Source organism: Geotrypetes seraphini, chromosome 3 (genome assembly GCF_902459505.1).
Source record: "Geotrypetes seraphini chromosome 3, aGeoSer1.1, whole genome shotgun sequence".
NCBI classification, from domain to species: Eukaryota; Metazoa; Chordata; class Amphibia; order Gymnophiona; family Dermophiidae; genus Geotrypetes; species Geotrypetes seraphini.
In genome coordinates this window covers 365,023,131-365,040,554 of record NC_047086.1, presented here as the reverse complement: position 1 = coordinate 365,040,554, position 17,424 = coordinate 365,023,131, and the positions used below count along the sequence as shown (strand labels likewise).

General features: G+C 41.9%; 1 protein-coding gene across 1 annotated transcript in view; it reads right to left on the bottom strand.

Annotated features, from left to right (window-relative positions):
* ZC3H6 (zinc finger CCCH-type containing 6) overlaps nucleotides 1-17,424 on the bottom strand; it is a 128,061-nt gene that overhangs the window by 20,415 nt on the left and 90,222 nt on the right. Inside the window, exons 9-10 of the mRNA XM_033936837.1 lie at nucleotides 16,784-17,037; nucleotides 8,470-9,002 (exon numbers count right to left, since the gene is read on the bottom strand). Coding sequence (XP_033792728.1) covers nucleotides 8,470-9,002; nucleotides 16,784-17,037 — 787 coding nt within the window. The remainder of the gene's footprint in view (nucleotides 1-8,469; nucleotides 9,003-16,783; nucleotides 17,038-17,424) is intronic.

The window sequence follows — 17,424 nt, the reverse complement described above, 5'->3', positions numbered from 1 at the left end:
GGAGTAGGGTTAAGGATTGAAAGCTATATCAAAAGGATGGAGGTCATCCCAACCTATTCCAACAAGAATCTGTCCCTTGAAAGGACGGCCACTGAAGGAGAACCTCGAGGCAGCGTCCGCATTCAAAGACATGTCCAAAGAGACTGGCACTCAGACTCTGCACCAGTAGAACATGTACTAAGACTTGAATGAAATCATAAAGGATGCCCGGCACCACAGCCACACCAACCTGCACCAGCGAAGAACAGGCATGCACCACTAGAGGACACATTGCGCAGGCTGGAACGCCAGAAAAGAAGTGACCACTGCCACTTGGCCACCTGAGGATGCTAGAAAAGAATATTTTTTATCATAACATCCTCCTGTGATCCTGAGACCTCTGAAACTCCCCAGCACTAGGGAGGGCTGCACTCTGAAAACCTGCTGCTCAGACCTACCAAAGAGCAGGATTCAGTTGATAGCAGATCGGAAAACCCTGTCTGGGGTTCTGAAACCTGTCCCAGGATCTGTTGGTGGAATGGAAAAGGCACAGGAGAACAGACCAGGATCGAAGCCTGGAAAGTGAAAAATCCAAATGGAGCTCTATCAAAACATCAGCTGTAAAAAGGCAAACAGAAGCCCACTGAAAATGCGAAGGAGCCGAACCTCCAAATCCGGATGCTCAGGGAGGCTGAGGAGACCAGACTCAGCAAAGGCATCAGCCATATCCAAATTAAATACAGTGGCAAGAGACAGAAGAAATAGAAAATCTGCATGGCAATTACTGCAATCGAAATCTGGCACAGCCAGACAAGATAGCTCCCAAAAGGAAGCTCAGCCACAGACCAAAAAAGTCCCAATGCGCCCGCTGGCTGTTTCAAATGAGCAGGGTCTGAGGAAACGCCGTTCAGAGGAGCCAAATAAAATCCGGTGATAAGGCCCACTCCGCAACCATGGCAGAGCACTATTGAAGTACATGCAGTATGTCAAAAGAGTCCCCAGACTCGGAACACAGGTGAACTGCACTAGAATCCAGAACAGCACCTGGGTGAGATTTTCTTTGGAAGGCCCAGGCAAAGACAGAAGCTCCCAGCACGCGTTTCAAAATCACTGATCTGGCGCCCATCCAGTGAAATCAATGTCCAAATCCAATAGATTCGGGGCTAGGTGGTCTATCCCAATCGATTTTGACTCAAATCGAGGGGTTTTTGAGCAAAATTCAGTTAGGAAAAAAATAATTGATTTTAAAATCCCAAATGGCCGCCATCACAAATTCATACCAAAAACAGCAAAAATAAACAAAATCCAAAAATAAAAAATAGTTATTTGGGGTTGGGGTAGTAGAAGACCTGAACCCTACCCACAGAAACTGTGAAAAATGGGTTTTAAAATATTTTCAAAGCCACCCCCTAAGTTCCCATAGGAAAAATGCAGTTATTCACAGCTCCTGCAGTGCCTTTTGTCTGTCAGTGTTTACAGCAGCTGAGTGAAGAAAAAAGGACTTTTCTACCTCAGAAAAGCTCCAAATGGCCAGGAATGAAGACCTTTGGACTGCCAGCCGGTCAGAGACTGACCTCAACCTCCGCCCCCACGGATCCTCTGACATGCGGTTGGGAGCAGAAAAGGCAGCCTGCACCTGAAACCTGGGTGGTTTTCTGTCCAGACACACACAGCCTGCACTAGAAACCTGTGACTGTGGAGTCACTGGCCAGCAAACTCCACGGGAGGAATCCCGGGGACTTCCAGAAGGTGGCACCCAGCAGGCTGGCTTCATAGAACCACCAAAGTTTTTCTGTGAAGCTGCAGTCCTGCTCTGCAGGACTATGTCTTTTTTTTCCAAGAGCAGACTACCAGGGAGTGTTCTCAAGGCACTAAAGCCATTGAGAAATGAAGTTTAAGCAAACTTTAAGTGAAAAAATAAGAAACAGAAGTATTGCAATACCATTAGGGGAAGTGCAGCATATGTTCTGAAAAGATGTGAATTCTGCAACACCTGGACTGCGGGTTGAGATTGACCACCCTAGCGTATGGAATGCAGAATGTGAGATTTACAGATTTGCATGCATTATGTGGTTAAGCAATGCAGGGAAAAATAAAATAATCAATTGCTCCAGAAAAGGTACATTACAGTATTTTTGTACTGGGCAACCATGTTTTAAACCTGGGAGCTTTTAAAGTTGTTAACAAAGACTTGCTTTTTGTATGTATTCTAACTTGGGTATCACAGACTATTTGCCTTATCTAAGCCCAGTTTAGAAGTTTACTAAGCCACTAAAGCAATGAATACTGCTCAGTAATAAAGCGGCACTGCTATAAATGAATAGCTAATCGATTTATTCAATTCAATTAGTTAAATAAATTGATTAGTGGCTTATTAACATGCTAGCCATGACTCAAAATGCAATTTTATCAAATGAATGAATTGGACACCTGAGGAAGGCTCACTAGCCAAAACGCAGACCATGCTGGGTTCTTTTTTGGAATTCAATGTTACTGCGTTTGAATTAGACTTGTAATTAAATTTTGATCCTGAACATCTGGCTCATTGGTTCAGACACTCCATTCTAGTCTACAACACTTCTCCACAAGTGCACATTGTAACTGAAGCAAAATAAAAAATTCTGCTTGTTCTTCTCTGACTATATTTATTCTGGTCCCTCTCTAGGACAGGGCTAGTATTTATTTATTTTATTCGAATTATATCCCGTCCTCCCCAAGGAGCCCAGAAAGGGTTACATGGTACTTTTAGCCCATATTCCTGGTTCTTTGCTGTAGTGAGGCCGAGAGCCTTGGATATTAGTAAATTTGACTTCTTTTAAATGGAGAAGCACAGATGCCATCCCTTCGAACTGAAAGCAGTCCACGGGGCTCTGCTTGTCTTCCAACTGCTGATGAAGGGCAAGGCGATTCGGGTATTATCCTTCACAGCAATGGCGCATATCAATAAGCAAGGGGGCACTCGAAGCTTGAATGTTTTGTAGTTGGGCGTCATAGTCAGCAGATTTGAGAACTGGTGGTCTATTTTTGCTGCTCTGGTGGCTAGTAGACCGTCATATATTTTTTTGCTTTCTATGCCTTTGATTGTCTAACTCCTTTTAACTTTAGAGAGTGCCCTCTCGTTCTCCCTACCTTGGAGAGGGTGAACAACATGTCTTTATCTACTAAGTCTATTCCCTTCAGTTTCTTGAATGTTTCGATCATGTCCCCTCTCAGTCTCCTCTTTTCAAGGGAGAAGAGACCCAGTTTCTCTAATCTCTCACTGTACAGCAACTCCTCCAGCCCCTTAACCATTTTAGTCGCTCTTCTCTGGACCCTTTCGAGTAGTACCGTGTCCTTCTTCATGTACAGTGACTAGTGCTGGATGCAGTATTCCAGGTGAGGGCGTACCATGGCCCGGTACAGTGGCATGATAACCTTCTCCAATCTGTTTGTGATCCGCTTCTTAATTACATTACTGGCTTATATTCCGCCTGTACCTTGCAGTTCTAAGCGGATTACTTCAGAAAGATAGCTGGACATTTCCAGGAAGAGAAATACAATTAAATAAGTTGGACCTAGTACAACAAAGAAGATAGCTGGACTTTTCCAGTAAAAGGAATACAATTGAAGGCGTAAGGTCTAAAGCAATTTTGATGAGATGATTCTAAGAGGGGGTAAGAGGGGAAAAGGGAGGGATTAGGACGTTTGGGTGATTTTCTTGAATAGTAGGGTCTTGATTTCTTTGCGGAAAGCCTTGAGGTCAGTTGAAGCTGTCAGTAGGTTGGTGATGGTGGGATCCAATTTAGCTGCATGTGTTGCTAGTAAGTTGTCATACATCTTTTTGCGTTTAGTTCCTTTAAAAGGGGGGTAGGAGAAAGGGGATTGGGTTCTCCTCTGTCTGGTTGCGAGGTTCCTGTTTAGACGGTTGTTTAGGTGGGCGGGCGGACAGCTTCATAAAATTGTCATCCAGTACTCCCAAGTCTCTTTCCTGGGGGGTCTCTCCAAGTACTACTCTGGACATCCTGTATTTGTGTATAAGATTTTTATTACCGACATGCATCACCTTACACTTATCCACATTGAACCTCATTTGCCATGTCGCGGCTCATTTCTCAAGAGTGTTTATGTCACGTTGCAGGTCTTCGCAATCCTCCTGCGTCTTCACTACTTTGAATAACTTTGTATCTTCAGCAAATTTAATCACCTCATTCGTTGTACCAATTTCCAGATTGTTTATAGATATGTTGAAGAGCACGGGTCCAAGCACCGAACCCTGCGGCACTCCACTGGTGACGCTTTTCCAGTCCGAGTATTGTCCATTTACCCCCACTCTCTGTTTCCTATCCGCCAGCCAGTTTTTAATCCATGTGAGTATTTCACCCTCGATTCCATGGCTCACAATTTTTCAAAGCAGTCATTCATGCGAAACCTTGACCACCTTCTGAAAATCCAGATATATAATGTTGACCGGGTCACCCTTGTCTAGTCACCTGTTTACTCCCTCAAAGAAGTGCAGCAAGTTCGTCAAGCAAGATCTTTCTTTGCTTAAGCCATGCTGGCTGGTCCTCAGCAGATCGTGTCCGTCATGGTGCTCAATAATGCGGTCCTTTATCAGCGCCTCTACCATCTTTCCTGGTACTGAGGTGAGACTCACCGGTCTGTAGTTTCCCGGATCTTCCCTTGAACCTTTCTTGAAGATCGGCGTAACATTCACCACCTTCCAGTCTTCCGGAATCCTTCCCGATTTGATCGACAGATTGGCTATCAGTTGAAGCAGTTCAGCTATAGTCCCTTTCAGTTCCTTGATTACCCTCGGATGGATGCCATCCGATCCCGGGTATTTATCATTTTTAAGCCTATCAATCTGTTTGCATACCTCTTGTAGACTGACCGTCAACCCTGTCAGTTTTCCGTCTTCGTTTCCCGCATATAGCCTGTCGGCTTCTGGTATGTTGTGTATATCCTCTTCGGTAAATACAGATGCAAAAAAATGTGTTCAGTTTGACGGCGATGGCTTTGCCCTCCTTTAGCACTCCCTTTATTCCATGATCATCCAACAGCCCCACTGCTTCCTTCATGGGTCGTTTCCCTTTAATATATCGAAAGAATGGCTTGAAGTTTTTTTGCCTCCATGGCTATTTTTTCTTCGTTGTCTCTTTTGGCCCCTCTTATCACCTTATGACACCTGCTTTGATGCTGTTTGTGCTTTTTCCAGTTTTTGTCCATTTTGGACCTTTTCCATTCCTTAAATGAAGTCTTCTTGTCTCTGATCGCTTCTTTCACCGCTACAGTGAGCCACGCCAGTTCCTTGTTCTTTTTCCTCTTGGATCCCTTGTTGTTACGCGGTATATATAGATTTTGCGCCTCGGTGACTGTGTCCTTAAAAAGGGACTATGCTTGCTCTAGCATCTTTACATTGCTTATCCTCTTCTTAATCTTCTTCCCCACCATGAGTCTCATCACTTCGTAATTCCCTTTTCAGAAGTTCAGCGCCTTGGCCATCATTCTGTGTCCAGGTCAAAGCGGATCATATTGTGATCACTGGTTCCCAGCGTCCCCTATACTTCTACACCTTGCGCCGGTCCTCGTAGTCCATTTAGAATTAAGTCCAGAATTGCATTTCCTCTCTTATTTTCTTTGACAAGTTGTTCCAGGAAGCAATCGCCCACAGCATCCAGGAACTTGGTCTCCCTACCGCAGCCGGAGGTGCCTAGGTTCCAGTCTATCCCCAGATAATTGAAGTCACCCATGATAACTGAGTTGCCTCCCTTGCAGTTGCATTTAATCTTGTCCTTCATTTCTCCATCAATTTCTTTGGACTGCCCTGGGGGTCGGTAGTAGATGCCGATCTTCAATTCCGTTCCACTTGTTCCTAGAATTTTGACCCATAGAGACTCTAACTTATTCTTTGCATTTCTCTTCCCATCCCTCCCGTCTCATACACCCATCGGCAGAGTCACTACAGACTAAGGCAAGTTGTAAGCTTTCCTCCATCGCTGATGTAGGGAAGCTTACAATTTGCTGCTCGTGCTTGCTTCAGGCCTTCCTTGTTGCCAGGTCCTGCCTTCATGGAAACAGAAAGTAGGCAGGACCCAGCAGCGAGGAAGGTCTGAAACAAGCAAGAGCAACAAGTTGTTAGCTTCCCTCCATCGCTGACCTGTCTCTCGCCTTAGCTTGTAGCAAACTCATGCTCCGGGGCTCTAACGTGTGCTTGCCGGCTTCCCTTCCTTTCTCTCTCCCCCACCCCCCAGGATGTAACTTCTGGTTTCGGAGAGAAGAGAATGGGAATACGGCATGCACATGTTAAGAGCCCCAGAGCATGGGTTCAAGTCACTTGCTGGCATTAAAAAAAAAAGTCAGAAAGGAGTCAAACACTTTCGGCAGCGATTCAGGCTGTGCCTAGTCAGCCCGGGAAATCTCCAAGCCAGTGAGAGGATTTAAAAAAAAAAAAAAATGTTGAGTAGCCAGGGCAGCAGCAGGATTCGTGATCGAGATGACAGCAGGGCGGTCATCTAAATTAGCCGGGCAGAGTACTGGCTAAAAGGCCCTAGGGAGAACACTGGTCTCTGATAATCTTCTTTCTGGCAAACCAATACCAGGAGAGTGTAACACTCACTCCAGTAGAGCGGTGGTGACATCTTGGGCTGAGTTGCATTGCTTCTTGAAGGAAATTTATAAAGCAGTGACTTGGTTTTCAGTACATAGGTTTTCTAAGCATTATAGGCTAGATGTGGCCGCTCATTCGGATGCAGACATTGGGGCTTCAGTTCTCTTGGGGGCAGTGTCCGCTTCCCTCCCTATCTGAGGACTGCTTTGTACATTCCACTAGTTGCTGGACTCATCTGCTGCTGGCACTAAGGAAGGAAAAATTATAGCTTACCTGATCATATTTTTTCCTTTAGACGTAGCAGATGAATGCAGGGTCCCACCCTGTTTGTTTTAGTTCTGAGCTTGTCTGAGATTTTACACCTTTCTCTTTACTGTCAGTATTCTATATGATCTCATGTTTCTTCCTTCAAAAGTTTTATACATTTGGAATGTTATGGAATTTGGGAAATGAGTTTTTTCAGCCTACATTTTTTTACTACTGTTTTGTGATGAGCAATACTGATTGACCAGGAGGCTTTCTATCCAATAAGACAATTCAATTCAGTAATTTTATTTCTATCTGCTGGTAGATGGACAGAACTCACTAGCCTCTGGATTCATCTGCTGCTGGCGCTAAGGAAACATTCATTATTTGTGATCATCTCTGGAAAAAGGTGACTAAAGTAGCAGATACAAAATGTTGAGAATGGCCAATATTTCATATTATGGGTCCATAAGTAGTCTGTAAAAGTTATGTTTGAATGTCTGTAACCTTTTTGTTTTTCACATAAAAGGCTAGGATTTAGAGTGTTGTATTCAAATTAAAGTTACCAGAAACAAAAAGTGAGGTTTTAATGAATTCTGTAGTCTCAACACGGCACTGGACTCCTGGGGTGGGAAAGGGGGGGGGGGGTTGGGATTTCTGTTCTAGTGGATGACTCTGCTGACTGTTTTTGAATGTTTACTAGTATTGTAGTTGAAAATTTAATAAAACATATTTGAACATAATGAATTCTGTAGAGTAGTCCCTGTTTCCAGATATGGTCACATTTCATTATCCCTCTCTTCTACGAAACTGTGTTAGCAGTTTCTAGCACGGGGAGCCACGCTGAATGGTCCACACTGCTCCCGACGCTCATAGGAACTCAGTGAGCGTCAGGAGCAGTGCAGGCCATTCAGCGTGGCTCTCTGTGCTCTCTCTGCGCTAAAAACCGCTAGCGTGGTTTCATAGAAGAGGGGGTAAGTTTATATTACACTGCTAGTAGATGTGATTCTCTGTTAAAAAGAGGCAAGCTATTTAATAAAATGATCTAGCAAGCTTATTCAGAAAACAATAATAGTTTATCATTTACAATTTAAAAATATGAAAAGAAATTCTACATTTTCTCCTTCAGTGGTTATACTAGTAGTTAAAAATTATTGGGACAATATTCAAACTTTGCAGTCAGTTTGCTGCATCTGAAGTTATACCCAAAATTTAGTGCTTGCAAACATCTGGTTATTAGTGTCTGAGTGTGGCAGCAAGTACAAAATAATGGACAATGTTGTGAATATCCAGATAATGGTGATATTCATCACTATTACCTGAGTAACCTAGAGATAACGTGGGACAGTTTGTTGTGCTGTTTTGGGGTTTTTTTTTCTGCTCCTAGTTATCCAGATACTGGTGCTGAATATTGCTGGTCTCCAGGTAACTCCTGGCTCTGCCCTCAAACTACTCCAATCTTCAGATATTACTGTGGCATTATCCAGATAATGCTGATGAAATCTGTGTATGGCCCTGGTCAATGGCACTTACCCAAGTAGAAACACTCAATACTCGGATAAATGGTACTGAATATTACTTTTTCAACTAGAAACACTCATTACTAAAATGAAACATTTATCAAGATGCTTTCTTGAACATGTTTTGAAAAAACTTACCCCCACAATTATTTGTTGGCTGGAAATTATGCACAGCTTGATGGGAATAATAATTATCATAGAAATCCACTGACTTTTGTAGAGCCTCAAAGCCATTTTTATTCTGCATAGCTTGCTGCTGTTCAACAGGAATGTGTTTATACTTTGCACCTGGTGAAAACTGATTTTCTCTGGGGATGTTCATCATGTGACTTTGTGGTCCAGGCGTGTTGAAAGATCCGCCAACGCCAAGTGTTGCTAATGGAGAGCCAGCTTGGTGCGGCTGATGAGGTGTACCTAAGAACCCAGATGGGACAGGTTGCAATGGTGAATTTTGAGGCACTGTTAGACCTTGGGGTCCTGTATGAGGCTGATTCCCAAGAGAACCTGGAGAACTTGGGTGCATTGCTTGTCCATTATCTCCTTGTGATGTGTTAGGTATAGGTCCAGATTCAGATCCCGTATTTGCCTCAGAACTACACACATGCTGAGAATTTGTCTGGTTTGCTTGATTTGATGGTCTTGGTGGTGATGTGCTATTATAAAAGGTTGGCCTGTTAAACAAAAAAACAGCAGCATAACATCTGTATATTGTTTAAATACATTTTTTTGTGTAACAGAATAGTTCAAATCTAAATGTATTTATAAAATGTTTGAGGAATCATCTCTACTTGAGCATGAAAGGTCATTGATTGGATGGTTAAGTAAATTAAATGGAATATTTGGAAAACAACAGAATATGCTTTCACACAAGAGAACAGCAAGAAAACACAACAAAGTTTGGTATGGACAGCAGCACATGCCGATTATTTTATCTGTAGTCAACAGTCCATGCTGGCTTTAGACAAATATTTTTCATGAAAAAGTGAAAGAATATGAGATATTGTACATCTTATCTATCATAATTGAACCACAAGAATCCTGAGGCACACCCTTTTGGGCTAAAACACAGTCGTGTCGAGTCAATTACAATTAAAAAAAAAAAAAACTGAGCACCAATTGGTCACCTTTGTTGTGTTCTCTTGCTAAGTAAATTAAACAACACATGTGAAACCAGGGATCTTTAGAGAAAACTGGACATTAGTTAAAAGTTAATGGTATTTCAAGAGATTTATTACTAATTCAAGATAATACATAGAAAATTTTTTTTTCCATAGTCTCATTTGCATGATGTCAAAAAGAAGCAAGCAACAGCAAAATTCAAGGAAACTTTTTGAGGAATGTTTGTTCCAAACAATTCCATAACCAGAAATAAAGCACATTTACCTGTAACAGGTGTTATTCAGGGACAGCAGGCAGATATTCTCATGGGTGATATTATCCACAGAGCCCGGTACGGACAATGCAAAAGTGTACCGTCACTTTAACTTCTTTAGAAGTCTTGCGATCACCCATACCGTGCATGCACAAGTGCCCTCCCACCCATCAGCTCGCGGGACCATCAGCTCAGTAAAAAAGCTAAGAAGCCAACTAGGCGAGGAGGGAGGGTTGTAAGAATATCTTCCTGCTGTCCCTAAATAACACCTGTTATAGTTAAGTAACTGTGCTTTATTTATCCCATGGCAAGCAAGCAGCATATTCTCGCAGATGGGACTCCCTAGCTATTACAAAAGGGATGGAGGGAAGTTGGCACTTATGTAGAAAATAAATTTTGTAGAATTGCTTGGCTGAACTGACTGTACCATCTGGAATGAGTCTCCAGACAGTAATGGGATCAAATGAGAGGAATAGCTGAGTAGAGGTTCTATGGGGCTTTCTGTGATCCAGGCAGTAAGCTAAAGCACTGTTCTTCAACTGCAGGTCCATGGACCGGTGACGGTCCGCAGGAAATTTCTGCCAGTCTGCGCAGGGTCGGTAAGATTAAAGTGACCATAGGTCCGTTTTCAGACCTCCTGTCCCGTTGTCCCCACACACAGCTTCGGGACAGCATCCCGAAGCTGTGCTCAGGGACAACGGGACAGGCGATCATTTCCTGTCCCTCCGTCCTTCCTTTCCCCGGGTCCCCTTCTCTTACCGCCCTGCCGCTGCTGCTAAAGCCTTCAGGAAGTCTTCTTTCCAACATCAATTCTGACTTCAGAGAGAATGTTCTGGGCAAGCCAATCGCTGCCTGGCTGGCCCAGAACGTCCTCTCCGACGTCAGAATTGATGTCGGAAAGAAGACTTCCTGTGGGCTTTAGCAGCAGTGACAGGGCGGTAAGAGCAGGGGAAAGGAAGGAGGGAGGCTTTTTTTTTTTTTTTGCAGGGCAGGGAGGGAAGGAGTTAGGCAGGCAAGCAGGCTAGCTTTGGCCAGGGAGGGAGGGAGAGAGGTAGACAGGCAGGCAGGCTGGCTTTGGGGGTGGGACAAAGTGTGGAAGGCATTGAAAGGGACATGGGAAGGAGGCACCGGGGGCACTAAGGTCATAGGAAGGAAAGGGGGAGGGAAAAGAAAAGGACAATTATTAGGCCTGAGTGCAGAAATAAAGAAATGAAAGAAAGGATACACAGAAGGAAACGCAACCAGAGACTCATGAAATCATCAGACAGCAAAGGTAGGAAAAATGATTTTATTTTCAATTTAGTGACCAAAACATGTCAGTTTTGAGAATTTATATCTCCTGTCTATATTTTGCACTATATTTATCTAGTTTTCTATAGTTACTGAGGTGGGGCGGAAACGGGGTTTTTAAATTTTAGTCCTAGTAGTTTGCCAGTCCACAAAATAATTATTTTATTTCTGCCGGTCCACAGGTGTAAAAAGGTTGAAAAACACTGAGCTAAAGCATACTTACAGTGCAGCTTCACCCAGATGGGAATGTGGTCTTGGAAAGAAAACAAGCAGAACTATAGACTGGTTGAGATGAAATTCAAAGATAACTTTTGGTAGGAATTTGGGATGAGTATGTAGGACCAGTCTGTCATGGTAGAAGGTTGTAAATGGTGAATCTGAAACCAGTACCTGAAGTTCACTGATGCGTCAAGCTGAACTAATGCAAATCAAGAAGACTACTTTCCAGGTGAGATATCTGAGCAATGAAAAAGCCAATGGCTCAAATGGTGGCTTAAGGAGAGTGGAAAGTGCAACACTGAGGTCCCAAGAAACCGGAGGAGCTTTGATTGGGGTTTTCAAGTGCATCAGTCCCTTCATAAATTCAGAAATTAATGGGTGTAGGCAGAGGTTTATCGTGAAGAAGAATGTGAAAGGCACTGATGGCACTAAGGTGCACTCTGACTGAAGTAGTCTTTAGACCTGAGTCTGAGAGCTGTAAAAGGTAATCCAAAATTGAAGTCAGGTGACATGTATCTGGAAGTAGAGCTTGCTGAGAACACCATGAGGAAAAGCGAGTCCACTTAACAGGATAGTAGCATTAAGTGGAAGGCTTCCTGGCAGCATCAATGATAGCTGAAACTGGAGTGGAGAGATGAATATCATTCAGTCTTTGGGAGAGAGGTACTAAGCTGTTAGAGCTAATGAATATAGAATGGAGTGAAGTAGGGACCCCTCATCCTGAGTGAAGAGAGGGGTAAATCTGTAGAAGGAGGGACTCCCTGGCACTGAGTTGAAGTAGAAGAGGAAACAAGGGCTGTCTTGGTCATCTTGAAGTGATGAGAATTATTGTAGCTGGCTCCCGTTTCAGTAAAAGTTTCCCTTTTAAGGGTATTGGAAGAAAGGCATAGAGAAATCAATCTATTATCAGGAAGGCATCGGATTCTAGATGCGGTGAATGTAGTCTGGAACATATATGTGGAAGTTTATAATTCTTGAGAGACGCAAATAGATCTATCTATCTGAGGGGTTCCCCATGTTGAGAAGATTCATTGAACTGTGTTCATGTTCAAGGACTACTCATGAGGTTGACGGTATCTGCTTAGTTTGTCTGCATGTTATGCCCCTATGTTATGTGAGCATTTGCTCAGTTAATGTTTGTTTAAATGTGTAGTAGTTATGGGTGCTCTGTGGACTCAACTATCCAGAGAGCTTTGCTTCCAGTAGTCTGGGCTGCTTCCACAGAGCATGGTCCCGCCTCCTTCTTCAGTTTGAGGAGAGCAGTGACCACATTTGCTAAGCACATGCTAGAGTGAGAGCCTGAGAGTGGTGTTCTCCCACCAGGTTTTTCACCCCTTTAATTCTGACAATCAAATACAGCTTAGATTACTTCTAAGTCTGGAGAACAGTGTCATCTCCACAGTTTGCAAAACGCCTCAATCCGACTCCTAAAAAACCTGGGCCTCCACGACCACGTCACCCCTGCACTAACTTCTATGCACTGGCTCCCTATCCAAAAACAATGAAAGCCTTGGTGTTAGCCTTCAAGACTTTCCACAAGATGACACCAAACAACAACATCAAAACTACAAACTTATGTCCCCAACCGATCACTGAGATCTCAAACAGAAAAATGGCTGATCCTGCCACCTGGCCGTTCGCTCATGTATGAGACAGCCCGAAGACGCTCTTATTCTCATTACATACCCAGATTATGGCACATCATCCCCCCATCCATTAGATCACTAGACAGTCTTTGGAACTTCAGGAAAGCCGTGAAAACCTTTCTCTTTACAAATCCAGCTCCGTAACAACTCGCAGGCCACCACAAACTTAACCTGAATTACTACCACATTCTCTGACAAAAAAGATACACCCATCGCTAGGAAAGCTATGTTACCTCCATGTTATACTTACACTGTAAACGCTGCAATTTTATAATAATAGTTTATTTTTATATACCGCCAAACCATTAGTTCTTGGCGGTTTACACAATAGTAATTACAACAAGTAATTAAAATACAGATCTAAATAATGTCTGATAAAAGAAAGTAACACAATTCAATAAAAGATACTGACTAACAAAATGCGACCCTAACTTACTCAAAGTAAAATATGCACAATACAAATTATTTATACTAAAATCCATCCTATGCCTACTAAGTATGTATTTTAAGTCTGTATGTTATATCTTTACTGTAAATGCTGTAACCTAAACCTCCTTGTCTATACTGTAAATGCTGTAAAGTCTGTATTTCTCACAAAAGTTTGTCCTACCCATACTATGAACATACTCCTATAACCCGTTCAGGGCTCCTTTGGGAGGACGGGCTAAATAAATAAATGAATAAAATAAATAAAAGCAAAGACACGATATATTAGTGGAGTGAGAAGGAATGTTCAGGCTTGAACTACATTGAGCTATCATCTGACTGTAAGTTGTTTGCTTCATTATTAAAGAACTGTTCAATTGATTCAGAGTCTGACTGGTGACAAAGATTAAAGAATTAGGGGTTGGCTGAACAGGAAACTCTTAACTTAGAGAAGTCCTTGCTTCAGTACAAAAACCTGAGGACTATGCAGAGAGCTGAATCTGTATAGTAGAAGTTAGACAGCAACACATCATGTACATTTTGTTTGCCTGCCAGATTTAATGCTTTGAGAAAGATGTTTCGCGAAATGGTCCAATTCCAGATTTGAGTTGCTTCTAGGCAAAGGAGGTGAGAGAACCCATGTCCCCTTGCTTGTTGATACAGTATATATATATATATATATATATATATATATATAAATAGCAACTTGACTGTGCATATTAGAACTACTTGATTGAGAAAACGATCCTGAAATGTAATCAGCGTTCTGCAGATCGCCTACAGTTCCAATAGATTGATATTAAGTGATTGTTCTTGAAAAGTCCAAATCCCTTGAATTCAAAGGCTGTCTAGGTGAGCTCCCCATCCAAGCATGGATGCATGTATCGTTAAGATCTTCTGAATCGGGGGCTTAGAAGAAGATATGGACTGAGAATAGCATCTTTAAAAGTTGTGGACTTTGAAATAGACAAAGTTGTCATACTTTGCTCATGCCTAGTCATTTTCTCAGTGGCTAGTTCAAGCTTGTCACCAAGAAACAGACAAGGAATATTGGTGATGCAATCTTGTACATTAGGATCTAAGTCTGAGACCCATAACCAAGCTTGTCAACACATGGCAACAGACAGAGCTGAAGCTCTGGAAGTGAATCAAATGAATCAAATACCGAACTGGCCACAAACTTTTTGGTTTCTAGCGGATTATGAGTGACTTCTTGATATTAGTCAAGAACTTTCAGCAGGAATATGTTGTTCAAAGGAAGCTAATTGCTGAACTGTTTAAGATAAGTCATATAAAAGTTATAACTGAGAATTTGGATAGTAAGCATAGTGTTTTGATAGAGCCATCTATCAAATTTGTCCAGACCTCTCTTCCAGGAGGAGTACTAGCATATATTCTAGTGCTGGATGATCCTTTTAGGGCAGATTCAACTAAGAAGGATTGATGTATTTGAGGTTTATCAAACCCTGAACATGCTTGGACTCTATAAAGATAGTCAAGTTTTCTAGGAGCCACAGATATAAGTAGAGGTGTTTCCCAATTTTTAAATAATGGAACCTTCATTAGAAGATGAAAAGGAAACTTTAAGCAATCCTTAGGAATTTGCTCAAAATTCAAATAATCATACAATTCTGCTTTTGGTTAAGATTCAGATTCCATTTTCACTGGTAGGGCATGTCCCATTTGGCATATGCATCTGGTGAATGACAAGACTCTTCACTGGAGACTTCCATCTAGGAGGTGGTAGAGAAGAATCAGGGGTAATACTATAAGATTCTGGTGCAGAGAGTTCTGGATCCGAGTATGTAGGATCCGAGATATCTGAATCATAGTTGATTCTTTTACGAGATAAGGCACATTTAGAGCAGTGGTCTTTTGATTTGGATTAGAACCAATATGAACACCTAAGATTGCAGTGCCTGGAAGAGCTCTGATTGGTGTCTCAGTACTGAACCGACATGGAGTGTGAGAAAAAACTGTGATGGCTATGATGGATAATAGGCTCGGTACCGGAGTCCTTGGTGGAGCAATGCTTGGGTTGGGACTGTAACGATGGAGCTAAGGGAGATACAGGGGATGGTTGCGACTGCAACAAAAATGCAAACTCCCTTTTAAGGAACTCTCGAAGTTGCTTCTGTAAAGACTGCACTGGTACCATTGTTGAAACAAATGGTGCCATCAGTGCTGCAGTGTGTCGAGGCACTAGTGACCTCGATGAGGAGGCACGCTTCTGAGGAGACACTTGCAGTGAAGGAGACCTCGACTTCTTGTGTCAGCTTTTGGTGTGCATCGATGTACTCAATTGAGAGGAAGCCAATGTATGAGCCAATGGAGAAGCATGTACTTGCTTCTTAGCATTTTTAGGAGAAGTCAAAGGTACTGATGGAGCTGACATTGAGCGGGATGCTGGTGCAGACTTCAATGTCGATGCCTCCAAAGAGTTATCCTTAGACTTTGATGGTGAAGACGTCATTGATTGAGTAGACTATTTGCCTCTTTTGAAAAGAGAAACACAGGGAGATACAGAAACTCAATTAGATCTGGACAATATATCAGTTATCCTGGAAGAATCTATAGCTGACTCTCCTATTAGAACTACCTTACTGGTCTCTTTTGTCTTTGAGCAGGATTTAAATGCTCTTAATAGACTATCCCCCCTCTTTTATGAAACTAGAATAGCAGTTTCTAGTGCGGGGAGCTACACTGAATGGAACTCAATGAGCATCGGGAGCAGCGTGGGCCATTCAGTGCGGCTCCCCACACTAGAAACTACTATCGCAGTTTCGTAAAAGGAGGCTTATATTTTTCTCACTACAGAATTATTTTATGGCAAAAGAATTTGGATCTATCCTGATGTAACTAAAAATGTCCAGGAAAGCAGGAGATTATTTCACACTATGCGTCAAGAAACGAGATCAATGGATGCAACATTTTTGCTAGTAATTAGCATATCCCTGTAAATGTTTGGTTAAATATGCTGGACTGAATATGTTTTCTTTGCCCCAGAGCAATTAAGAGCCTTTTTAGATTAAAAAAAAAAAATTGCTTGAGTGATTATCTGACTCATGATATATAAGGGTGGGGAATAACAGTGCTATTGCTTAATTGTTTATTATTTTGCTGTTTTTAATTTTTTTTCCCTCCGCAGTATTAGTGGTCTAAGGAAGAATATACGTTTTCTTATTATAAAAAAAATTTATTTGTTTTGAAAGTAATATACCTACTATGTTGCTGTAATAAGAGCCGATCTTATAAAATTATGTAAAATTGATAAATAAAAAAATATATAAAAAGCAAGCCTTTAACACGTATTGGCTGAGGGATTTCAACATTTACCCAGTTATGTCTGTGTCTTTATGATAAAACTTGTGTTCAATAAAGCTATTAGCTGCCTTTGATATAATTAGTTTTGAATTGTATTACCAAACCACAACAACGTATGAAACAAATTACATTAATTTTGTTTTAAGAACGTTTTTAGAGCATTGAAAAAACTTACTTCCGAACAGTCTTTTGTGGTAAATTCACAGTAGGCTTTACAACAATTTCAAAAAGTGATGGAATTTTCTTTTGCAGGCCATTTGGATCCAGTGGATCATCTTCATCAGCCTCAGAGAATGACATTTGTTCTGGTGGGGTGGGCAAAAGTCCAACTCCAGGAGGTGGTTTAGGAAGAGGAGCTATGCCACATTTTCTCAGTTCTTCTAATTCTTTTTCATCTTCATTTTGTGGTTCTTCTTCAGTATTCAGAACCTAAAATTAAAAATTTGTAGCATGTGCGACATTTTAACACATAAATACATTAAATCATCTAGATAGAAAAAGGAATGTCCAACATTCACAATTTGTAGAATATTTACAAAAATTCACTTAACATTAATGGGTCAATATTACAGCTAGTGGCAGTGACATTTTATTTAAATGCCTATTGCTACCAGCTAATTTACACCCAGATATTTAGGCCTGGATTCTGTATAAGACGCCCAGTCTCAGAAGCCGCCTAAGCGTCTTTAGAGAATCGCATACGGAAGTCCTATAGAGAATCGCGCCTAAGCCTGCCTAATAACCCTTCTCTAACAGATGTTCATGTTACAGGCGCCGGTTAGAGAATCGGTTGCCGCTGAGCTTAGCGTGGCAAGG